General features: G+C 38.5%; 1 protein-coding gene across 7 annotated transcripts in view; it reads right to left on the bottom strand.

The window, feature by feature from the left end:
• Positions 1-26,729, bottom strand: part of BCKDHB (branched chain keto acid dehydrogenase E1 subunit beta) — a 250,090-nt gene that overhangs the window by 115,135 nt on the left and 108,226 nt on the right. The window contains exons 9-10 of one of the 7 annotated variants that reach the window (XM_028495382.2): positions 20,521-20,578; positions 15,644-15,671 (exon numbers count right to left, since the gene is read on the bottom strand). The exons of 5 other annotated variants lie outside the window; for them this stretch is intronic. In XM_028495382.2, the coding sequence (XP_028351183.2) occupies positions 20,534-20,578 (45 nt within the window). In that variant the 3' untranslated portion in view covers positions 15,644-15,671; positions 20,521-20,533. Of the gene's footprint in view, positions 1-128; positions 264-15,643; positions 15,672-20,520; positions 20,579-26,729 lie in introns of those variants that run through there. One more of the 7 variants, XM_028495380.2, reaches the window with a different exon arrangement.

Genomic DNA, 26,729 nt, shown 5'->3' with positions numbered 1-26,729 from the left:
GCGGAGCACAGGCTCCGGACGCGCAGGCTCAGCGGCCACGGCTCACGGGCCCAGCCGCTCCGCGGCACGTGGGATCCTCCCGGACCGGGGCGCGAACCCGGTTCCCCTGCATCGGCGGGCGGACGCGCAACCACTGCGCCACCAGGGAAGCCCCGTCACAGTTTGGAATTTAAAATAAGATGTGTAGGAAAATTGCCAGTTGGTAGCGGGTGCTGGCATTGAAAGGTTGAATCGGAGCTGAAGAAGCCAGGATGATGAAGAAGCTGGTACACGGAAAGTGGAGAATCAAATGAGCATCAGTAAGAATCCAAACCCACCTGACAAAGAGACCTAAGACCCAGCTGGATTGCCAGTTCCTGCAGCTGGACTCATCCCAGGCACCCCTTTGTTCCAGACAGTGCTGTCCGTACTGTTCCTAAACTAACACTCATGAATTCTAGTTTTTACAATCAAAGGGGCTTGACTGAAATGCAGTCCTCGAATGAACTTTCAACTATCCCTCTTCAACACTTCCTCTTATGCACCCAATCTCATTCAACATTCGCTTATTATCATGTCCCCCAGTCTCTATTCCTTCACTTTCCCCAGTCACCCAGCTTGCCTGCCTCAGACAGCTATGGAACCCTCTTCTCCATTCTCACTGATGCTATGTGGTTCATACCTCAGTATGGTCTCTCCATTCTAGGAGCCACTGCCTCCTCCAAATCTCCCTTTCCATAACTAATCCACTCAAGTCCCACATAACTCAGGATTCAATGATAAATAATGTTCCTCTGGACCAGTAGTAGGAAAAGAGAATGTAGTAGGAAAAATAGATCATATTCATCACAACAATTAAATCTCTAAGGTATCTAGAAATAAATCTAACCAAACATGAGCAAGAAGTGTGTGGGGAAATATACTAAAGATTAAAAGGCTTGAAAAAATGGAGAAATAAAACATATTCATAGAAAGGAAGAATCAATATTATCAAAATGTCATATTCCCCCAAATTATCTATAAATTCAATGCAATTCCCATCAAAATTCCAACAGGTTGTGTGTGGGGGGTGGGGGGAGCTTGACAAAGTAATCTTCAAATTTCTATAAGAAACACAAGGACCAAAACTAGCCAAGGAAAAGTAGGAAGAGCAGGTTGGAGAAACTTGCTCTACCAGATATCTAGATTTATTACAAAGCTATATTATTAAGACAGTGACGTGTTGGTGGAAGGCTCTAAAAAGAAGCAAAGAAACACACCAGAGAGCCCACAAACAAACCCATGCGTACATGACAATTAGTTACTGGCAGAAGATGCATCACACATCATGGAAAAGGACAGACTAGTCAATAAATAGGGGGAGTCCAAAACAAAACAGGATTCCTACCTTAAACCACACTAAAAACATCAAGTGTGATTAAAAGGGATCGAAGACCTAAGTTGGAAAGGTAAAACTTTACAACTATTCAAAGAAATATAAAAGAATATTTTTATAATCTTGGGATGCAGAAGGATTTAAGTGAGACAGAAGAAGCTCCAACTATAAATGGAAAGATAATAAATGTGACTACAACAAAACATACAACTTCTGTACATCAAAAGATACCATTAAAAGAGTGAAAATGCAAGCCACAGACTGAAAAAAAATACATAGGGATAGATAGATAGATTAGGCAGATAGATACATAGACAGAGATATGGATACAGATATAGATATATATCATCACATGTAGAAAATATAAAGAACTCCACAAATCATTAAGAAAAATTTTTCCCCAGTAGAAAAACAGGACAGAATTTATACTGAGGAACGAGAATGGCCAATACACTTAAAAAAAGACACTCAACCTCACAGTAGTTACGGAAATGCAGAACCGAGCCCGGCAGGTTACCATTTTCACACAACTGGATTTATCACAACAAAACATCTCATATACTGCTGGTGAACATGTAAATGGTACAACCACACTGTAGAACACTTTGACAACATCTACTAAAGTTGAAAATACAGATAAAGTATGACCTAGAAGTTTCATTTTCAGGTATTTACAAGAGAGAAATATTACATACACACACAAGAAAACATAAAAATATTCCCTAAAGCATTATATACAATAGAGAAAACCCGAAAACAACTTAAATCTCCATTAAGGAGAGAACAGATAAGTCAATGTTAAGATATTCATACAATAGAACACTAGCAGTTAGAATAAATTAGAAAAAAATGTACGCATATATATAAGCAAATAACTCAAAATTGTGCTCTTACTGGACCATTCCCATCATGTTCTTATTTATGCCACCTCTTCAAAATAAAGAAAATAACAACATTCTCTTGAGCCTACTTCCACCATCCTATACCATCCTCCTTTGCTTCCCCTTCTGCCAAAAAACTCCTTGACAATTTTCTGCATTCGCAGTTTTCAATTCCTCTCCTTTTATTTCTCTTAAACACACAGCAGTTAGATTTTTTTCCCCTAACAGTCACCAAAATTTTTCTCAACCACTGGATTGAATGAACATGAGTTCCACTAGCAATCACCTACATAGAACTTTTCTAGGTGGTGAGGTGTGTAATAAGAGTAAAGTAATAAAGCAGAATCCTTTCTGTCTAGGTTGTTAGAATCACTGAATTTCAGGTTTAGAAGGAACTTCATATCTGGTCACCAAGTTCAATTATTCAATCAGCCAAATGCTTGATTCTTCTCAGTGGAGTCCCTGTTTCCATCCTATTTTTGATCATTCTGGTAAGACAAAGCTCATTATTTTCTAAGTCAGCCCATCCATGCAGCAGTTTCCACCTTATACTGAGCAAAAAGCTGTTTCTCTGAAGCATCTACCAAGTGGTCCTAAATTTATCTGCCCAAACTATAAAGAACTGAGCTAAACTCTCCACCAACTGCTACCTTTACATATTTGAAAGACACTTTCAATTCCTTTATAAAACAGTCTTAAAATGAAATCTCGACAACGTTTCCTATGATAACGTGACTTGAATTTCCTTACTCTTCTGTTGGTTCCCTTCCAAACTCATTCCAAGTCATCTAAATTGCTCTTAAAGAAAACCTATATGAAAAAAAATTATTTTACTTCCTCTTAAAAGTTGACCTTAGGAAAACAGAGTTTTTTCTGCAAAATATTATATATTTTCCAAAAAGTGATAATGCAGTCCATTACAAAATATCAAAGAACACCTCTTTCAATCTCTTTCTCTTTCTGGATATAGACTCACATACACACATGCACCATATACAAATCAATGAGGCAGCATAGAGCATAGGTTAAGAGCACAGACTCTGGAGCTGTACTGCCCAGGTTCAAATCCTAGCTCAAGCGTTGTTGGTATGTGGCTGGGGGTAAGTCATTTGACTTCTCCATACCTCAGTATTTTCACTGCAGCTACCTCATGCTGAGGTGGTAAGAAATAAATGAGTTACTATGTGTAAAATGCTTGAAACAGCCGTAGAGTGAGGGCTTTAACCTTTTTTCCATATAAATAATAGAGAGCCTGGGGCTATATATGGAAATATATGACCATAAGACCTAAAATTACATTTATATTCATAGATAAAATTTTCATGTTTCCAGCTAAACTGACACCTGTAGTTTGCGTTAAATTTCAGCAAATGCGTATGTACATTCTGAACAACAAAGACAAAACACCGACATTGACTTTACCATTCAAATCAGTTCAACACTAACTGATCACCCTAAAAGTCTGTCACCTGTTAGAGCACAAAACTGTATAAGACAGCCCTTTTTCAAACAGTCCTTGGCAAAGCTGGGAATATGCATATAAACAAATTACCATAATATGGATAATGCATTAGTTGTATGGATAGAGTACTTGCGGAACACAACAAGACAACAATAAAAGTATGAGACAACAATTAATTCATGGCCTTATATTTTATTTAAAAATAACAGAACATCTAAATGGCTAGAGAAGAACAGGTGTTTTTGAATCATATTTTGAATGAACTAGTATCAATAAATTAGTTTTATATTTCACATCTAAACCTGAAGGGGCACAAAACCAACCCGTCCACATGATTAGTTGCCTGGCTGACAAGAGCAGCCTCATCTTCCTGGCAATCGGCCACTGACGCTCAGGTCCCACGGCTAAACAGTCATTCCCATCAACATGGCATGACTAAGCAGTGGTTCCCAATGCCAGGGCTCACAGAGGCATCAATTTCCAACACTGTTTCTCTGTGCCTTAGAGGAATCAGACTGGATGTTGTTCTGCTGCCATCTGATGCTATATTAAGCCCAAAGGTAACATGATAAGACTTTTCAACAAGCAGGATGTGACCCTAAGTTATCCTATCCCCTACTCTACAAGGAACTGAAAGGAGAATGGACAGGACCCAACGTTTTTATTCCATATAGTTATTTTCACAGAATCTACTAACTGCCGTTGGCCTTTGGACAGAATTAATGTGGCAAGCAAAGGAGAAGAAATAGACCATGAAGATCAACAACATACACAGGCTTTGGTATCAAATCTCAGCTCAGACACGAATTCAAAAATAATCTCTTCTACTTGGTAGAATAGCTTTTGTATTTTCAACAATCAACCAAAGGTCAGTTACTCAACTCATCTAAGCATCTGTTCCTCAAAAGTAAAAAGGAAATGAGGAAAAAATATATATATACATATATAAAACATATATATATATATATATATATATATCTGAATCACTGTGCTGTACACCTGAAACTAATACAACATTGCAAATCAACTATACTGCAATAAATAAATTAATAAATACATTGTCTTCAAAAAGGAAATGATAACAGCATCTATCCCGTTAAGGTTGGAAGGATTAAAAGAGGAGCAAGTGTAACGTGCTCAGCCAATGCCCAACACTGGAAGTATTAGCTATTGTTATTGCTGTTGCCAAAATCTGTTCTGAAAACTAAAGAACAATAAAATTTTAAGATATCATTTATTATCAAGCTACTAATCTACTCAAAACCTTCCCCGGAGCACGGAATTTATGCACAGATATAAACCCCTGCCCCTCCAGTTGAAGCACACGATTCCATCTCTGATCACACACAGCCAACAAGAAGTTAGGTTCCCAGCTACCGATATCCAACTAAACAGCCACAATGCTCTTTAAAAACGATTTTCTTGGTTTCTTCATGGAATAATAAAAAAGGCGCAAGGTGGTGGTGACTGACCCCATGTGCTCTATACAACTGTTGCTCTTTATGTTCTGTTTGACTTACTGGAGTTTAGAATTTCAGTCAATACAAGGTATAACCTCTTTTAGAGGCCTCTGAATAAAACCTGACGCACATTCAGAATATCAAGAGGAGGAGGTCTAATGAGAGACCAAATATTGAAAAGTGTACTGGAAGAAGGCAGTGTACTGTATAGTCTGTTTTTAGAATATTCTGCATCAAAATAGTGATTCTTAAATGTAGAATGTTTCAGCATCATATAAAAACACGTCAAAGCATTTTTGCCCTACAATTTTACAAAACTGAAGTCACACTTTCTATATTTCTCTAAAACCTGCATTTCTCCTAATCAATACATCATAAAACTCTTTCTAAACCTATATGGATATCATTTAAAATAGTTATTTTCAATAACTTCATAAAATTCCATAGTAAGGATACATAATTTATTGTAAAAATCTATAATGGAACAGAATCTGAAATCTGAATCACTTTGCAGTACACCTGAAGCTAACACAATATTGTAAATTAACTATACTTCAGTTAACTTCCATTAGTTTGTTTCCAGCTATTCCCAACTACAAACAAAACAGCATAACTATCCTTTATCAGCAATCCTTGCCTACTTGTGCTTTTATTTCTACAGGGTAACACACTAACATTTGTGGAGCACATCCTATGTGCCAAGCACTTTAATACCTTATTTGTATTATTTGATTGAATCCTTCAAACAATACTATAAGGCAGGTACTATAATTATCCCATTTTACAGCTTCTAGTGATGCTGAGCATCTTTTCCTATAGCCACTGGCCACTAGTTTTCTTTTCAAGAACTGCCCCCTTTGCACTTTTTTTTTTTTTTTTTTTTACTGAGTTAATTGTAGAGGCACTTTGCACGTTATGGACATTAGCCCTTTGCTTCACATATGTTACAAATACTTTTCATAGGCTGCCATTTTATTTCTTTGTTTATGGATTATATGTTATCATACTTTGTTTATAAGTCATCAAATTTTGTAACTTTGCCACAAACAAAATTTCATTTATACGTAGTCAAATGTTTCTCTCCTTTCTTTACAGCTTCTCTATTTGCTGACTTGCTTAAAAATACAACCTCCGGTCCCAGATTATACAATATTCTCTGACATTTTCTTATATTCTTTTACTGTTTGGTTTTTATATTTAAATCTTTATATACCAAGAATTTATTTTTACAATTTAGGAATTTAATTTTAGTTTTTTCAGATTAATATAAACTTTGTCGGCACCACTTCCTAAACAAACTCTCTTTTCCAAATGACTTGTAATATCACCTTTGTCACGTATTTTGCTATCTGCTTGTGAGCACTATTTTGTTGTAAGATCTATATCACGAATTGGCAAACTGCAGTTTGAAAACTAAAACCAGTCACACCCATATAACTGCTTTCATGCTATGAAGGCAGAGTTGAGTTAGACAAGAGACCACATGGCTCACAAAGTTAAAAATATTTGCTATCTGGCCCTTTACAGACAAAGTTTGCTAACCCCTGACCTATCTGTTAATTACTAGCCATAGACTGTTCACATGGCTTTGCAGTTAGTTTTAATTTCAGCTAATAGAAAATCCCCTTCCCTCTTCTTTCTTAGCTATTTTGGGGCATTTATTCTTCTATATAAAGTTTCATATATTTTTAGGCAGTTTTTTAAAAAAACTAAAAAATTCCATTAGGATTGGAACTGGGGTTGTATTAAGTGGTGTTTATTAATTTGCCATCCAAGAACACAGTATGTTTAAGTCTTGTTTTAAGACCTTTCCTAAGATTTTATTATTATTTTCTACATACGTTCACCAGCTCTTTTGTAAAATGTATTCGCACTATAGTTTGTTTTTGTTATGAATAGGGTCTTTTGGCCATTTTTCCGTTTCTAGCTATTTATCCCAAATTTTCCTGTAGAAGGTCACTTTAAATTTATTCCTCTCCTATCGAAGATTACATCTGGCCGGGGAAAACGTCTTACATACTTCCTTTATTATAAGTTATTTGGAAGGCTTTTGCTGTTTGTTCAGAGAGTACCCCGATGTCATTCCGAACAGCCTAATCACCACATATGGTGGTTGGAAAAAGCAACCACTCTGTCATGCCACAACCCTAAGAAAGAACATTTCCAGCCCCCTACAGTGGGTTCTTTCTACGGTTCGCGGAAAAGAAAAAGCCAGTGAACTACAGTGAGTCACAGACTGACTCTTATTAGTTGACAGTGTTCTACCGTTTGTAGAGTGCTTTATGACTTTCAAAACCTTCTCACATCAAACTTTAGCCTCACTGTTACACCAAGTACAGCAGTTTTAGATGCACAAACAGAGGAGTCTCGTTAAGGAACTTTATGATCATAAGCCTCAGAGCAGACTGCACTGTTGAACTGCAGATTGCAGCTTAGGGTACTGAAGTCTATAGGTCCACAGGGCACCCAGTTATAAGAAATGGAGTGTTAGTGAGCTAATGGGACCATAAAGGCAAAATAGACTTCTGGGATACAAAAACTGGAATTAAGTTTATCCTTATCCAGGCTAAGCATAAGTCATTTTTTTTTAAACAGATCAAAATTAAATTAAAAAGTGAGAGCCCTAAAGAGATACAATAATCCTGATGCAATTTTAAAATGTGGTTAACTGGATGATTTTGGAGGGTCCACGTGAATCCACTAGACTCCCTGAAGGGACTTCAAGGCTTTAAGTGTCTAAACAATTCTTCAGTGACCCCTGAAGTTCTTTAATGTTCTCATATAACTTATAAGGACAACACAAATAACTACACTGCCTTTCCTCGAAAGAGGCTGAAATGGTTTCTACAAATTAGACCAGACTCACACTTTTTATTTAACATAGACAATCTGGAATACATATTGAAACCCATTTGGGGCATTTTGTTTAATTTATTCTAGTAATCTGAAAAGTCACCCTATCTATATAGAGCTAAAGTATCCAGATAGAGGTTAACTCACTCAGGAAACTTACCTTTTATTTAGTTATTGTAAACATTTTTTTTAAGAGCAGGAGAAAAAGAAAGTCTTAATTTTATAAATTAGGAGAGAAAACAGAGCAGAAGTTGACTCACTTGCCCAAGGTCATAAGCAACCAGGGCCTGAGTTCCTTCCTCCATGAGAAGAGCCCAAAGCTCTGTGAACTACCCAGACAGTGCAGCCAGCCTTACAGCTTGGGGGACCTACAGAAACCAAGATAGGATACTTCACGGTGGCAAAAAAAAAAAAAAAAAAAAAAAAAAAAGAAAGAAAGAAAGAAAAGAAAAGAAAAAAAGAAAAGAAAAGAAAAGGAGGAGGTTATCAGATTATCCTCACAAAAGGCTAAAGCAGGTGCGTGCTGCAGAAAAATACTGATAGATCAAGCTGGAAGCCCCTTCTCACCCATTCTCCGAAACAAGTTAAGTGATCCAAGCAAATTCAACTTCTTACTGTACATTTCTGGGGAATGACTGAGGAGACTGTTGGTAAAACCAAGAAATGGGAAATATTCATGACACACATCCTGCACTTACTTGTCAAAGGACCCAATATGCCATCCATGTACTCCTACCATCTTCACTTCGATTAATGGGCCCAAAAGGGAGGCAAATTAACCCTACTTTCATAGCCCTGGCTTGATAAGACGGCTAGAGGAGTCAGTCCAACCAGACCATGTATGCTCTCTCTCTCAAGGTTAGTAGTCACAGAAGTCTCAAGGAGCCTCCCTTTCCTGAGGGTGGAACTGTTATAGAACACAGTTTGCTTGAGAGATTTGGGGTTTTCAACATCCTTTCCTTGTAACACAAGAGCCCTCTCGCTGAGTGTCCTGACATGCAACATTATTGGACGAAATATCTCACAACAGCCACACATTTTAAAAAATTACATGGAAAATAGATAAGACCCTATACACTACAGGGTAACGTTGTTAACATAGTCACTAAAGAATTACTTATCTCAAAAGAGACACCACAAAAACTCTCATGGCAATAATTTGGCAAAATCTATCAGCTACACAGTCACGAATTTATAGTAAGGTCAATACATATTTCAATAATTTGACTTTAGAATTAAGAGTAAACAATATTCCATTTACAAAAATGTCACTAATAAATGGTTCAGATCATCTAACAAAGCACAGTTAACATTATCCTCGTAAAAGAAATGGCTGAATACTTGGGAATAAACAAAACAATGCTAATAACAATGCTGATTAAAGGTTTTTTTAAAGATTGTAACAACCTATTTGTATTGCCCTAAATGCTGACTCTATAAAGAACTAAGTAAAACAATGTGGGCAAATGTGGACAAAACTAAAGTGCTATATGTGGACATGAAGGGAAAATATCAATGAAATTTTTGTGAACTAAAGGTTTTTGACAAAAGATGCAGTCTTTCACACGTGCAAAATATCCCTCCAAGTTGATTCGGTGATTGGTCAAAGAACAAAAGCCTCTAAGTGATATAATATTATCACTTCTAAGAGAAGAATATTTCCAAGTATTATTCCCAATATTATGCACTCTAATATGCCCTTTTTTTTTTTTTTTTGGTGGAAAAAGAAAAGTGCTTTATTCAGGAAGGCTGCAACCTGGGAAGATGGTAGACTAGCAACCCCCAAACCATCTCCTAACATGCCCTATATTTTAGAGTTGGTATTTCATAAAGGTGTTTTTTAAAACAGACATTTTAAATTATTTTTGTAAGGACACTACACTCCCAACATGCTTTCTCTTTGTTCTTATCTATAACTTCCCTGACATCACATGTATCTGCTTAACATATCCAATGACATGGAACTCACTTCTTTTCAGGTATTCCAAAACAGAAACATAAAAATCATAAGTCTCCCTCTAGGTTATGATAGAGGTCAGGTCTCCGGAGAAAATAAGTCCTTCTAGGCATTCAGCTAGACGGACAATATGTCGAGTATCATCTGTAAGCCACCTTAAGTTAAAAGGGTCATAGGACATTGAGAGTATGTCCAGAGAAGAGCAGTCAGCACCGTGAGGAATCTGGAAACCAAAAGGTGGAAATAACGGTGGAGTGGGATGCACAGAACATTTAGTCTAGAGATGAGAAGGCTATGAGGAGGCTTGGAAGTTGCCCGAATATTCGAGGACAAGTCGTGTACAAGTAGGTACACATATGGTCTTATGAGAGAGATGAGTAACAGTCAATAGGTGATACAATGGAATATTACTCAGCTGTAAAAAGAAACGAAATGGAGTTATTTGTAGTGAGGTGGATGGACCTAGAGTCTGTCATACAGAGTGAAGTAAGTCAGAAAGAGAAAAACAATTACTGTATGCTAACACCTATGTATGGAATCTAAAAAAAAAAAATGGTTCTGAAGAACTTAGGGGCAGGACAAGAATAAAGACGCAAATGTAGAGAATGGACTTGAGGACACGGGGAGAGGGAAGGGTAAGCTGGGATGAAGTGAGAGAGTGGCATGGACATATATACACTACCAAATGTAAAACAGATAGCTAGTGGGAAGCAGCCTTATAGCACAGGGAGATCAGCTCCATGCTTTGTGACCACCTAGAGGGGTGGGATAGGGAGGGTGGGAGGGAGGGAGACGCAAGAGGGAGGGGATATGGGGGTATATGTATATGTATAACTGTATATGTATAACTGTATATGTATATGTATAACTGATAAGCAGAAACTAACACACCATTGTAAAGCAATTATACTCCAATAAAGATGTTTTAAAAAAAAAAGTCAATAGGTGGAAGTTACAGAAAAGCAAATTTCAGCTGAAGTCTTTCTAACAAATAGAGCTGCGGGACAAGAAAACCTGTCGCCTCACTTTTATGGGAAGAGTCTAGAAGGAGCTTGAGGACCGTCATCAGGGTGTTAGTTTGCACAGGGAGCCAGGCTGTTCACTTTTGGCTACTTCTCTATTTTCCTCCAGCATCTTAGGCAAAACAACCAATCTCTCTACCTCTCAAGTTGTAAAACTGTGGTAACGCAGAAGATAATTTTACGGTGGTATATATAAGAGAGGAGGAAAATATACCTTTCTCGTAGAGATGATGAAGCACTAGACAGCTCCGTGCCTGTGGGAGATATCAGCTGACCTGATCAAAACGCATAAATACAGCATGGAGTAGTGAAGACCTTTATAATGCACCTGATGAGAGCCCTGTGAGAGTCTTCCGAATCGTTAGGGAGGCAGGAGCATGAAAGTCCCAAGGGATTAACGTACACACACCACTATATATAGAATAGATATAGGGACCTAGCGTACAGCACAGGGAATTCTACTCATTACTCTGTAATGACCTATATGGGTAAAGAATCTGAAAAAGAATGAATCTATGTACATGTATAATGAATCACTTTGCGGAACACCTGAAACTAATACAACACTGTAAATCAACTCTACTCCAATAAAATATTTTTTTAAATGTCCCAAGGGAACCGCTGTAAACCCAGAGCAGAGTGGCAGCTTCTGCCTGAGTCTCACTCCCAGTGGAAAGTCCGGCTCTTACTCCTACTTGTGAAAGCTTTTTCAGCTGCCAAAATGTTTCAGTCACATGGAAATTGGGGTTGTCAGGCTTCCTTAAAATTCCAGTCTTCAAAAATAAGCCTCTCATCCCTAGAGAGACTAATTAAAAACAAACCAAAAAAATTCCATATTTCCATCAACCCTTTTGGTCAGAAATACTAATGAGAAACTAGATTCTCAGATAAAAGGCTACTTAACAGATTAGCCAACCTGCCTCCGCCCTTTGGCACCACCCTCCCAGCCTCCCCTGGAGGAGTTTAAGCACCCCAGGAGACAGAAGAATCATGCCTCAAGTGAGCCAGGCCAAGGAGATTAACGGCCCCAAGCCCCAGCACAGGGACTTGTAGTACTGTTACTACACATGGTACCTGTCACACATCAATATCTCAATCTACAAACATGGAGACTTAATCTCCCCCTTCTTTCCTCCCCACCAATCCAGTCAGAGCAAAGGTTTGGAAAATGTTGGAGGAAATTAATACAAATAGTATCAAAATTAATAACATACTGAGGTTTCTGCCATCAAAAATTCATAAGCAGTTCCATGATTGAAAGAACTAAAGAAAAAAAAAAGAAAAGAAAAGAAAAAAGAAGAGCCAAGAGAAAGGGGTCATTTTATTATTTTCCAAGTGTGACATGAGAAATGAGAAATTAATAGAAAAATGCCCTAGCAGAAGATCGCTACATAACATTACTAGTAATGTGATTATAACCAAAGGGAAATTAATGATTAGAAGCAAAGCACCAGTCACCCTGCAGCGTTTAGAAGGAAACTCAGCAAGAACTCATTTTTCCAGCGCTGTAGGGAGCTGAGTTATTGAACATATTTGAGAGTTCACCCCACTCATACCTTTAAGCAATAAGATTGTATTTCAAGCAAAGTGTGGAAAACAGAAATTAATCTCTTCATCATGGCAGGTAGAATTTGGAACATCAAATATAATACATTGCAATCAAGGTAGACGTCTACCTTGTTTCTACATTAAATAACTACAAACTACTATGACTTTTTTTTTCAATATTCTACGTACTTTTAATTGTTTTTTTCTTTTCCCATAGAGTGCCTTGTTTTCAGGCTACGAGTATGTCGGCTTTAGTCTGGTCAACATCCTTACCTTTGTCAACATAACTTCTCCCCACCTTCGAATGTGTTGCTTCTACATCTTCTAATATGTTGCTTCTAATCTAATGTGAGCTATGACACGAAGTAAACAAGTTTGTTAGAATTCTTTGTAAAGTAAAAGTTGAAGGGATATGATTAAGGACCTCAGAGAATCAGTGTGTGTGTGCTTTTATGCAGAGGTTTTATGGCAACCGACCATAAGCTACTTAGAATTCTTTTTCTACCTACTTAGCCACATCATGGAAAAAAGATTCTAAGAAACCTAACCTCTGGATAAGTGGAGAGTTCATATATCATGGGACAAGAGATGAACTTTGATTTCACACCTGCTATATGATGCCACTCATACTAATAGCAGTGAAAGACAGATAAAAGGCACAGTTTAATGGGAATGAGATGAGGACATTAAAAACAACACAAAGGGAAACCTGCTCTCAGAGATGGAAGGAAAGACTTAAAGGACAAGGAGAAAACAGGTCCAGAAAAGCTTCCTGGAGGGGAAAACATGTAAACTGAGTGCTGAAAGGCTCATCAGACCTCAGATTCATCTAGGGAAGGAGATGCAGAGGAAACAACAGGTGCTAACAGGCTGCAGCAACAAAGAGCAGGATGTTTTCAGGGAACTACAGTCAATTTGGTAGAGCTAGGCTATCACACGTGTGTGGAGAAAACAGCAGAAGATGATATAAGATAGCACACCAGGGACAGAGAATGGAGGACCCATATGTCATAATACATTGTCTTGAAGGCGACCCAAAACCACTGCCAGAACTGAATTATAGGAGTAGGGATTCATGCAGTTTTTCCAGTTTAGAAAAATTACCCTGGCCAAAAGTGTGGGCTTTGAAGGAACAAGAGGACACTGTGTCCTAGAGAAAAATCATGATGGCTTGAGTAAGGCACTGAGAACGGAAGGAACAAACAGTTCAAGAGATACTGCAGGTGGGCTTCCCTGGTGGCGCAGTGGTTAAGAATCCGCCTGCCAATGCAGGGGACACAGGTTTGAGCCCTGGTACGGGAAGATCCCACATGTCGCGGAGCAACTAAGCCCGTGCGCCACAACTAATGAGCCTGTGCTCTAGGGCCCGCGAGCCACAACTACTGAGGCCCGTGTGCCACAACTACTGAAACCTGTGCACCTAGAGCCCGTGCTCCGCAACAGGAGAAGCCACCGCAATGAGAAGCCCGCGCACCGCAACAAAGAGTAGCCCCTGCTCTCAGCAACTAGAGAAAGCCCGCGGGCAGCAAGGAAGACCCAATGCAGCCAAAAATTAAATAAATTAAAAAAAAATAAATTTATTTTTTAAAAAAGAGATACTGCAGGTGATCCAGTCTAAGTCAAAGTGGGTTACCCTGGGGGGTGAGGGGGAGTGAGATGGTGGGGGGAAAGCAGCTGTGGAAAGTTAAAAAGGCAACTGCCAGAGATTTATAATAAAATCACTATAAAACTTGGTTAGTGGATCTCAGTTCCACTCAGAACTGGAGAAATAACTGACCACTCGATTATGGTAAAAAGACGATAAAGTTAGCAAAAGAAAAGTCTAAGAGGGACTTCCCTGGCGGTCCAGTGGTTAGGACTCCACGCTTCCACTGCAGGGGGCACTGGGTTGATCCCTGGTTGGGCAACTAAGATCCCACACGCCACACAGTGCGGCCAAAACAAAATTAATTAATTAATTAATTAAAATAACATGAAATCATTTTTTTAAAAAAAGGAAAGTCTAAGGACACAAGGCATTTTACTAGGAATGAGAGAAATCCTGTGTAAAACATAAAAGGTAAACGGAGAACTTCTTATAATATCTGTATTATTTTACGATAGGCATTACCTAATACTGAGATATTGGGCTGGCCAAAAAGTGCGTTCTTTTTTTCTGTCCGCTGTTACAGAAAAAACCTGCACGAATTTTTTGGCCAACCCAATATTTTTTATATTCAAAAATGCTAAAGGATGGTTCTCCTTCATTTCACACAACACTCCCCAATTCTTCTCTTAACGTCTCTGCCAGATGATCATCAAGTTTCTCCCATCAATGAGGGTCTCACAACCACAGGAGGTACTACTCATTTTGACAGTTCCCAATGATTTAGAGTCCCTTTATGGATAAAACTGATACACAGTCTCTTGGACATAAAACTGCTTCCTCACAACTTCCTCCTGGCATTTCCAAATACGATACTCTGGATTTTCACATCATGAATCGGTTTTAATATCTACAAGGCAATTCCTAAAGCACCTTTAAAAAATAAAAATAAATCAAGCAGTTAATTTCTTCTACATAATAACCAAAAACCAGATCTTTTTGTCCCTGCAACGACCCGCTGTTTAGCTGTCAGTCAGGGAGGCCATACTTATTACACGTTGGCATCTCTCCAGTTATGGTTGTTTCACTAGGTCTTTATTGGCTTTAGGGAAGAAGATCCATTATAGCTGCTAGTTAATCTTATTTTTCTTGATTTACTGTCAAGAAATAATATTCATTTTGCTGCCCAATGATGATTTACCACCTTTGTCATCTAAAATTTGCTAAACTCTATTGGAAGGATTCATTATTTTAGAAAGCTAACTTTCCCTTCTCTCCCATCGCCAATTTTGCAATTGGGGTTATTGGCAAAAGAAGTATAAGAGGTACTCAGGCGGTAAATGCCAAATCCATTAAATGCCAAATCCATTCACTCAAAAACACTACCTGTGAGGGGGATTTCTGATACCTTCTCAATGAGCCAGAAATCTATATAATGAAGATATTCTTCATGGTCTACTTAACAATTCAACCCATTCAAGATCGGGCTTTAGAAACATCACGTTCAACGTGCGCCATCATGGCTGACATTCCACATTGTTCAGCAGTTCTGGCCAAATGAGAAAAAAATAAGTATACAGATTAAAAAAGAGGAGACAAAATTGGTCTCACTTGCAGTATAAGATTACCAACCAAGAAAATCAGACAAAATCAACTAAGAAACTATTGAAATGAGTAAGATTTTGGTGTAATCATATATATAAACTAAGACACACAAATCATTGGGGTTTCTGTTAAAAAATGAAAAAAAAAACATAATAGAGAAGCTTTCCAACTCAAGATGACTGACTGAATGTACGCTTTTGTCTTCCTTCTCTCCTAAGGCAGGAAATGAATACAAAGGGGGAAGAAAACCTGTAACAGCCAAAACAACAAAGTGGGGGAGGGGTAGTGATAATTAGGCAAAAGAGACTGAAACAAGTCTCTGGTGGATGTGGGATGGAATGTAGACTAAGGGCAGAGGAAGCTAAAGCCCAGACCCATGGGGGTGCAGAGGGGGTGGCCAGGGGCAGAGGAAGTTAAGGTCCCCAGAGACCCCAGATGGGCTCATGAGCAGGTCTGGAAGGTGGGTGTAAGAACTGGGAATGAAAACAGGGGAATTATATAAAGCAGCTGTACCAACTGCCCCACATCCCCAATAAAACACATCTCTCCAACCCTGACCCCAGAGGCAATCCCGGCAAAGAAGCCAGTCTCTGACAAAACCATTCAAATTGCCTGCAAAGACAGGCCTCTAATGGAGGGGTTGATGTCCATGAGTTAATCCTAGCTCTACTGTACATCTACAGGCACCCCGCCCTGTCTATTCACTCACCCTAAATAGCAAAGTCTCACCCTTGTGCACGCTCTCCATGGAAGAGACACCTGCTGAGGAGAGAGACCTATGGAAAAACTGTACCAGTCTGCTCTCCAGAACAATCGACAGGGAGATAAAAATACATATTACCAGAAAAACCAAAACTACTGAAGAAACTGAGATAATGTATAGAACAGAACTGTAAAAAACTATTGTTATTTTATAATATATATAAATAGAATTTGTATTATATTAGTATACCCAGAACAAGAGAAGAAGATATGGCATAAAACAACACAAACAGCATGCTTCAAAAAGAACTGAGCATAAGAAAAAAAATTCTGACTGCTGAAATTAAAATAGGCAAAGTAAGAATTAAAAGGTAAATAGAGGAAATGTCCCAAATACTGCAAGAACATAATGGGACAAAAAATAGGACAGAAAAGACGAGAGACACAGAGAATCAATTGAGAAGGTCTACTCACCAACTGGTAAGAGATTTTTGAAAAGCAAATATACAAAAGAGAAAAGATATAATTATTTTTAAATAAGTAATAAATCCCCAGAGGAAAGTCATGAGAGGCAAAACAAGATGAGCGAAACAGACATTCATTTAGAAACAGACCTATGGCATTTCAGTACAAAAGTACAAAAAAAAAAATCATAAACGTTTCCAGAAAAACAAACATACAGAGAGATCACTTACAAAAGAATGAGAATCAGGCAGGCATGAGACTTTTTTACCCCAATATCATACAAGTATATAATGAAGCATCCTCCTCAAAGTCCTAAGTGAAAGTTATTGTGAGCACAGAATTCGACACACACAATTTGCACAGTCAAGTATCAATCAAGTGTGAGTCCAAAATAAACACAAGTCTCCCTTGTCCATACACTTTTTGCTTGAAGAAGTTAATTATGTACTTCCCTCAGCAAAATGAGGGAGAAAACCACAGAAGAGGAAAGACCCATAAAACAATGTCTGTAAGAGTGAAATGGATAAACATCTCCAAAGATTGTCATGCAGAAGATTTAGAGAATGGCAGTCAAGCCTAGAACTGGAGACCAGAGGACTCCCTGGAGAAGCAGAAAGTAAAGTAGATTCCAAGACACAGTATTGCTCTGCAGGATATAGGCTGGTTACGCCTTCTCAAGGAGAAAAGGAAAGGTAATTCGAAACTCTAAAAAATCCAAAATGATCTTAAAGAATGCCAATGGCCCAAATCCGAAGCATCTAAAATGTAGCAAGATTTTGTATAATTTATGCACTCTAAGAAAAGGCAAACCATTTGATCTGGATGCCAAGAACATCTCCTTTGAGGGGCCCAAGGGCAGAGAACACTTGGCCTGATGTAAAAAAACAGAATCTTATTCCCTTGGTCAACTCAGTGGTGAAAAATATTTATGCTACCATAATAATATCAGGAGTATTATTTACTGGTTTTTAACTTTTAGAATCAATGTATAGACAAAGATGGGAAGATTTAATTGCAGTTACAGAAAAGAATTTAATGTTATCCGTCTTGGCAACATAAAAATAAATAGCTGATAGAAAGTGGAAACTGGAAGGGAAGAAAGAGGTGGAGAGGTGAGACAGAGGACATTAATGTCACCTTCTTACACAGTAAAAGGTCAACAGATAATGAGAAGAGTTAACAGAACACAAAAAAAGAGATTTAAAGAAATAATTGAAAATCAAAAGGCAAATAGTAGAAGAAATAAAATGCTCTAACTCAAAACTGCAGAAATGATGAGGTGAAGCTAGAGGTAATGCAAGCACACTGAATCTTCATGTGTCAGAGTGGGGAAGAAATAACGTTTAAAATTGATGAATGAAGATCTAAGTTCATGGATATACATGCATGCGAATATACATAGGCACATATGTGTGTGTTGGACCTTATACCTGAAAACCCAAAACTTTTGAACATACTCTCCACTTTTGACAGTTTCCCTAACTATTACTCCCACTTTCTCAAGGTAGAATGTAAGAAACTAATTTCCAGTCTCTATCACAGCTAAGATAAAGATGTGACCTAGGCTCTGTCCACCAAGCCTAAATCATCAGTGAGCCACATGAGGGACTAGGCAAGGGGAGTCCAATGTTCGGGCACAAGGTGTGGAACATGTTTTGGGGCCAGAGGCAGCAGCAACTAACCTAGGCATGCTGGCACACATGCAATTTGCCCCAGCAGATTAATGTTTCATGCCACTAAGAAACACGGTAAAAGGCAAAGCATAGCCAGAGAGCTGAGAGCCTCAGAGAAAGACAGTTCCATACACAATGGCTCTTAGCTCAGGCTGGCCCATCTGCTCTGTTTTAGAAGTGTTTACCACAGGGTTCTCCCCGACTTTAATGCATTTTTCCCTTAACTCCATAACTCAGCAGGTTCAATCTTTCCTGCCTCTAGTTACAAACCTTTCCTTTGCTCCAGTTACAAAGTGACAGGTTTTAAGTGGTCTGCCCAACCTATTTTTTCCATTAATCCTGTTATTTTTAGTGAGTATTTCTGTAAAAATGTACAGTGTATTACTTAGAGATATGGAAGTAGCCATCAGAAGAACAAAACAAAGAAATGGTTAAAAGTGGCTGTGTTTACAATCCCACTCCTGGGCATATATCCAGACAAAACTCTAATTCAAAAAGATACATGCACCCCTATGTTCATAGCAGCACTACTCACAACAGCCAAAACATGGAAACAACCTGAATGTCCATCCACAGCTGAATGGCTAAAGAAGATGTGGTATATATATAAATGGAATATTACTACACAAAGAAGAATGAAATAATGCTGTTTACAGCAACATGGATGCAACTTGAGATTACCATACTAAGTGAAATAAGCCAGACAGAAAAAGACAAATACCATATGATACCACTTATATGTGGAATCTAAAATTTGACACAAATGAACCTATCTACGAAACAGAAACAGACTCACAGACATAGAGAACAGATTTGTGCTTGCCAAGGGGGTGGGGCTTGGGGGAGAGTTGGAGTGGGAGGCTGGGATTAGCAGATGTAAGCTATTGTATATGGAATGGATAAAACTACAAGGTCCTACTGTACAGTACAGAGAACTATATTCAGTAGCCTATGATAAACCATAATGGAAAAGAATATAGAAGAAGAATGTAAATATATGTATAACTGAATCACTTTGCTGTACGGTAGAAATTAAACCATTGTAAATCAACTATACTTCAATAATAAAAAAAATAAAGTGGCTGTGTTTACGGGGTGGGCCTAGGGACAGGGATGGAAAACACCGTTTTGTATTACAAGCTCCGCTGTACTGTATGTTTGGTTACCATGTTAATGTATTACTTTATCTTCATCTCTTCTACTGTCACACTCAAAAAAAAAAAGGGAGGGCGAAAAAGGGAAAACTGTAATAACAATGATACTATTCACAGTATCAACAAAAATAAAATACTAAAAAATAAACTTAAGGGACTTCCCTGGCAGTCCAGTGGTTAAGACTCCACGTTTCCACTGCAGGGGGCGTGGGTTCAATCCCTGGTCAGGGAACTAAGATCCTACATGCTGCGTGGCACCGTCAAAACATAAATAAATAAATAAATAATTTTTTAAAATAAAATTAAAAAATAAACAAAATGTGGAACAGCTATGTAAGAAACTATATAGCTTAATTAAAGATATAAAAGAAAATATAAACAAGTAGAGAGAAAAACCAAGCTCCTGGAGGAAAAAGCAAGAGAAGTGCATGACAGGAAGTGCAGGTGTTTGGAAGGGCTGACTGCCCGTGATTGATAATAGCAGCTTGCATTCTGGAGTAGATAAATTAAACAGGGAAGTGGCATACATCCTAATTTTATTTTTTAAAACCTTTATAGACCATAGTTTCAATAATTTTTAAGTTAAATTTTAACTGCAAAACTGGGGTGTTTAGAAAAGGCAAGAAAATCTTACAGATTATAGCATAAATACTACAATTTCATCAAGTGTAAGTACCACTTTAATGGGAAAGTAAATTAAACGGCCATCAAAGAGAAAAACAGAAAGTCAACAAATGTAGATTTTTTTTTTTACATTACACCTCAGATGTTTACACCTCAAACTCAGAACACAATGTACCTATGATCTTTGTTCACCAGGAACTGAGGTGATGAATTTCTTTCTTTTCATGCTGTTCCTAAAAGCAAAAGCAGATAGTTTGAATGAAATGAAAATCTTGAGCGGAACTCAAATAATTTAAGTGTACAGGCATACCTCGGAGATATTGTGGGTTAAGTTCCAGACCACTGCAATAAAGCGAGTATCACAATAAAGTGATTCACAAGAAAGTGTTTGGTTTCTCAGTGCATATAAAAGTTATGCTTATACTATACTGTAGTCTACTAAGCGTGCAATAGCATTATGTCTAACAAAAACAATGTAAAGAAACAATGTACATGGGTTTCCCTGGTGGTTCAGTGGTTAAGAACCCGCCTGCCAATGCAGGGGACACGGGCTCAAGCCCCGGTCCGGGAAGATCCCACATGCCTCAGAGCAACTAACCCCGTGTGCCACAACTACTGAGCCTGCGCTCTAGAGCCCGCGAGCCACAACTACTGAAGCCCGCGCACCTAGAGCCCGTGCTCCGCAACAAGAGAAGCCACTGCAATGAGAAGCCCGCGCGCTGCAACGAAGAGTAGCCCCCACTCGCCACGACTGGAGAAAGCCCACGCGCAGCAACAAAGACCCAACGCAGCCAAAAATAATAAATTTAAAAAAAAAAAACAATGTACAGACCTTAATTTAAAAAGACTATTGTTCAAAAATTGTTAACCATCATCTGAGCCTTCATCAAAGTCATAATCTATTTGCTGGAGGAGGGTCTTACCTCCGTGCTGATGGCTGCTGACTTGATCAGGGTGGTGTCTGCTGAAGGCTGGGCTGGTTGCGGCAGTTTCTTAAAATAAGACAATGAAGTTTGCCAATTCAATTGACTCTTCCTTTCACAGATGATTTCTCTGTAGCATGCAGTGCTGTTTGATAGCATTTTACCCACAGAACTTCTTTCGATATTGGAGTCAACCTTCTCAAACCCTGCTGCTGCTGTAATCAAGTAAGTTTATCCCATATACTGAATCTTTCGTTGTCATGTCAACAATCCGCACAGCATCCTCACCAGGAGTAGACTCCATCTCAAGAAACCACTTTCTTTGCTCAGCCGTAAGAGCAATTCCTCATCCATTTAAGTTTCATCATCAAGTTGCAGCAATTCAGTCCCATCTTCAGGCTCCATTTTGAATTCTAGTTCTCTTGCTAAGTCCACCACATATGCAATTACTTCCTCCACTGAAGTCTTGAACCCCTCAAAGTCATCCATGAGGGTTGAAATCAACTTCTTCCAAACTCGTGCTAATGTTAATATTCTGACCTCTTCCCACGAATCACAAATGCTCCTAATGGCATCTAGAATGGTGAAACCTGTCTAGAAGGCTTTCAGTTGACTTTGCCCAGATCCATAAGAGGAATCACTATCTATGGCAGCTGTAGCCTTATGAACTGTGTTTCCTAAAGACTTAAAAGTCAAAATTACTCTTTGGTCCGGGGGCTGCAGAATGGATGTTATATTAGCAGGCGTGAATACATCATTAACCTTGTTGTACGTCTCCACCAGAGCTCTTGGGTGACCAGGTGCATTGTCAATGAGCAGTAATATTTTGAAGAAAATCTTTTTTTTTTTTTTTGAGCAGTATATCTGAACAGTGGGCTAAAATTGCTCAGTAAACCATGTTGTCAACAGATGTGCTGTCATCCAGGCTTTATTGTTCCATTTACAGAGCACAGGCAGAGTAGATTTAGCATAATTCTTAAGGGCCCTGGGATTTACTCCAATAAAGATGTTAAAAAATAAATAAATAATAAGACTTGAAAGTCTCCTTTGATCCATGGGCTGCAGAATGGATGTTGTGTTAGCAGGCATGACAACAACATTCATCTCATTGTACAGCTCCATCGGAGCTCTTTGGATAACCAGATTTACTGTCAATGCGCAGAAATTTTATTTTATTTTTATTTTTTTGGCCAAGCCACGTGGCTTGTGGGATCATAGTTCCCCGACCAGGGACTGAACCTGGGCGCACAGCAGTGAAAGCACCGAGTCTTAACCACTGGACTTCCAGGGAATTCCCGGCAGTAATATTTTGAAAGATTTCTTTTTTTTCCCGAGTAGTAGATCTCAACAGTAGGCTTAAAATATTCAGTAAACAGATGATCTGTTATCTAGGCTTTGTCGTTCCATTTACAGAGCACAGGCAGAGTAGATTTAGCATAATTCTTAAGGGCCCTGGGATTTTCAGAATGATAAATGAGCATTGTCTTCAAGTCACCAGCTGCACTGGCCCCTAACAAGAGAGTCAATCTCTCCTTTGAAGCTTTGAAACCAGGCGTTGACTTCTCCTCTCTAGCTGTAAAAGCCCTAGAAGCATCTTCTTACAACAGAAGGCTGTTTTGTCTACATTGAAAATCTGTCATTTGGTGTAGCCACCTTCATTAACTTTCTCAGCTAGATCTTCTGGATAACTTGCTGTAGCTCCTACACCAGCACTTGCTGCTTTATCTTCCACTTTGATGTTAAGGAAATAGCTTTTTTTAAAACCTCACACACCAACCTCTGCTAGATTCAAACTTTTCTCTGCAGCTTCCCCACCTCTCTCAGCCTTCACAGAATTGAAGAGAGTTAGGGTCTCGCTCTGGAATAGGCTTTGGCTCAAGGGAACGTTGTGGCTGGTTTGATCTTCTATCCAGACCACAAAAACTTTCTCCATATCAGCAATAAGGCTGCTTTGCTTTCTTATCACTCATGTGTTTACTGGACTAGCTCTTTTAATCTTCTTCAAGAACTTCTCTTCTGCGGGCATTCCCTGGCGGTCCAGTGGTTAGGTCTCTGCGCTTTCACTGCTGACGGCCCGGGTTTGGGGAACTAAGATCCCGCAAGCCACGCAGCCAAGGAAAAAATTTAAAAAAGAACTCCTCTGCATTCGCAACTTGGCTAGCTGTTTGGCACAGGAGGGCTAGCTTTCCTGTCTCAGCTTTGGACGTGCCCTCCTCACTAAGCTACATCATTTCTAGCATTTCTGAAGTGAGAGACGTGTGACCCTTCCTCTCACTTGAACACTTAGAGGTCACTGTAAGGTTATTAATTGGCCTAATTTCAATATTGCTGTGTCTCAGGGAATAGAGAGGCCTGAGGAGAGGGTGAGAGACAGGAAGAGCTGGTCAGTGGAGCAGTCAGGACACACACATTTGTGGATTAGGTTCACCAGCTATATGGGCTCAGGTCCTTGTGTCCCAAAATAATCACAATAATAACATCAGAGATCACTGGTCACAGACCACCATATCAAATATAACAATAACGAAAAAGTTTGAAATACTGCAAGAATTACCAAAGTGTGACAAAGAGACACAAAGTGAGCAAATGTTGTTGGGAAAATGGCACCAAGAGACTTGGTTGATGCAGGGTTGCCACAAACCTTCAATTTTTAAAAACACCATATAGTGGGAAACACAATAACATGAGGTATGCCTGTATAAGGGGACACATCAAAAAGGATTAGAAATAGAAAAATATAATTATGTAGTTTAATCTTGCTCTCCAGTTCCATATAGAAGGAAAAAAACAATGCCAAATGAAATAAAATATGATAGTATGATTTACAAGGTTTATATGGTATGTAAGAATGTTATGTTTTTAAAAGCATTATACAGGTGGGCAAATGTAAAAGAAAATTACAGAGATGTTGCAAGCTCAAATTTAGAAGCATTTCATCAGCAAAACTCAAACGATAATTTTTAAAGCATGAAGTTAGTTAACTGCAGAATAACTAACAGGAGGCACTGTTTTACTACAAAACAGGGTTCACGAATGTAAGACCTCTGGGAATTCCCTGGCAGTCCAGTGGTTAGGACTCCACGCTTTCACTGCCGAGGGTGTGGATTCAATCCCACATCGGGGAACTAAGATCCCACAAGCCACGCAGCACAGCCAAAAAAAAAAAAAAAAAAACACAAAAAAAACACAAAATCCCTGTTCTGTGGGGTAAAGGGAACCCTCCTACACTGTTAGTGGGAATGTAAGTTAGTGCAGCCACTATGGAGAACAGTATGGAGGTTCCTCAGAAAACTAAAAACAGAACTACCATAGGATCCAGCAATCCCACTCCTGGGCATATATCCAGACAAAACTGTAATTCAAAAAGATACATGCACCCCTATGTTCACAGCAGCACTATTCAAAATAGCCAAAACATGGAAATAACCTAAATGTCCATCGACAGATGATATATATATATATATATATATATATATATACAATGGAATACTACTCAGCCATAAAAAAGAATGAAATAATGCCATTTGCAGCAACAGGGATGCAGCTAGAGATTATCATACTAAGTGAAGTAAGTCAGAAAGTGACAAATACCATATGATATCACTATATGTGGAATCTGAAAGGCACAAATGAACCTATCTACAAAACAGAAACAGACTCACAGACATAGAGAACAGACTTGTGGTTGCCAAGGGGGAGGGGGAGGGGGAGAGATGGACTGGGAGTTTGGGGTTGGTAGATGCAAACTGTTATCTATAGAATGGATAAACAACACGATCCTACTGTATAGCACAGGGAACTATGTTCAATATCCTGGGATAAACCATCATAGAAAAGAATATAAAAAAGAATGTCCGTATGCCATAACTGAGTCACTTTGCTGTACAGCAGAGATTGCCACAACATTGTAAATCAACTATACTTCAATTAAAAAAAAAAAAAAAAAGAATTTAAGACCTGAGATTGAACTGTAGTTCTGCCACTTATTAGCAGAAAGGCTTAGGGACGTTTCTAATCTTTCTGAGACTCAGTTTTCTCATCTCTAAAATGGGAGTGATTAATTCTTAGCATAAAGGACAACTGAAAGGATTAAATCAGATTATACAGAGTCCTGACAGAAAGCCCACATGAAATAAACATGGACGAAAAAGTACTACCCGTCTCCGGAAATGCATTTCTATTGCCAGTATCTTTTATACTTTCAAGTTATGTCACAAATCACAGTTATTTCATCACATCTTGAAAAATATTTATAAAATTCTGCTCAAACTCTGTTTGAGAAGCTGCATGCTGTTAAAAAAAAAAAAACAAGAAAAGAAAATAAGGGAAAGGCCCTTGAGTCCAGCGATGTGGGTGGGGCCCAGCTCTGCCCCTCATCAACTGTGTTGGCTGAAGCAGGTTCCTCTACTTTTTCAGAACCTCAGTTTCCTCACCTGTAAAATAATGACCCTAATGTCTAATTACAAGAACTGTCATGAATACTAAAGGAGACATGGTAAAACACATCATTTTAACTTCCTTTATTTACCAATTACCAGACACTATGTTAAGCCTCATTACATAAACTATATAACATGAAATTAGATCAGAGCTCATTTTTTATTTTAATCTTCTTCAAAACATATCTAAAACATAAGTCATACCAAAAATGTGCCAGGTGGCAGGAGTGATACTCTCCACGTATCTTTTCCTACAGGAATTACAAGTTTCTCCTTTAACTTCTTTCACTGAATAACCGAATTATTATTACATATTACATGTCATTTTTGCAATTCAATATGATCATTCAAGAAAAACTGACTGCAGGTCTTTTATATACTAGACACTCTTCAAGACCCTTAGGGATACAGCAATAAGAAAAATACACAAAACTCCCTGCCCTCATGGAACTCAGAGTAATTGGCCAAAGGCCACCACACTGGGAGATAAAGGTATTAGCCACATCCCAAATATAGCATCCAACAACCTAGAACTTGTTCTGTTCAGTACAACTAACTAGTTGTGGTCACAACAAAGAAAATCCAACAGGAACGAGAACTCAGAAGGTGGAACTAAGTTCCAAATTGTCAGCCTCTCTGCTTTGGAACAGAGCAACCATTCTCATCAGACAGGATGACCTTGCCCTGCCTGCCTGCTTTCTCAGTGAGGTCAACCTACATGCAAAAGAATTCCAAACTAAGAGCTGAGAATTATTTTTATTCCTCTTAAAGGAAAGCATTTAATTTTACCACAGATAATAGTAAGTCTAAAAAAGATTTCTGAATCATTTCTTTAGTAGCTTTTTGATATTAGAAGCTGCTTATACTCACAAAAGAAATACATGTAATTTTTAGCATATAACTCAAAATAACCTTATAGTCTACCAACAGAAAAATATAAACGCTCTCAGTGATTAAACGCATGTTAATTAAATCAGTAATAATCTTAAACCTCAATATCCTTGCACTGCCGGGGAGACATA

Source organism: Physeter macrocephalus, chromosome 11 (assembly GCF_002837175.3).
Source record: "Physeter macrocephalus isolate SW-GA chromosome 11, ASM283717v5, whole genome shotgun sequence".
NCBI classification, from domain to species: Eukaryota; Metazoa; Chordata; class Mammalia; order Artiodactyla; family Physeteridae; genus Physeter; species Physeter macrocephalus.
The sequence above is the reverse complement of the archived record's forward strand: the minus strand, read 5'-3'. Positions and strand labels throughout refer to the sequence as shown.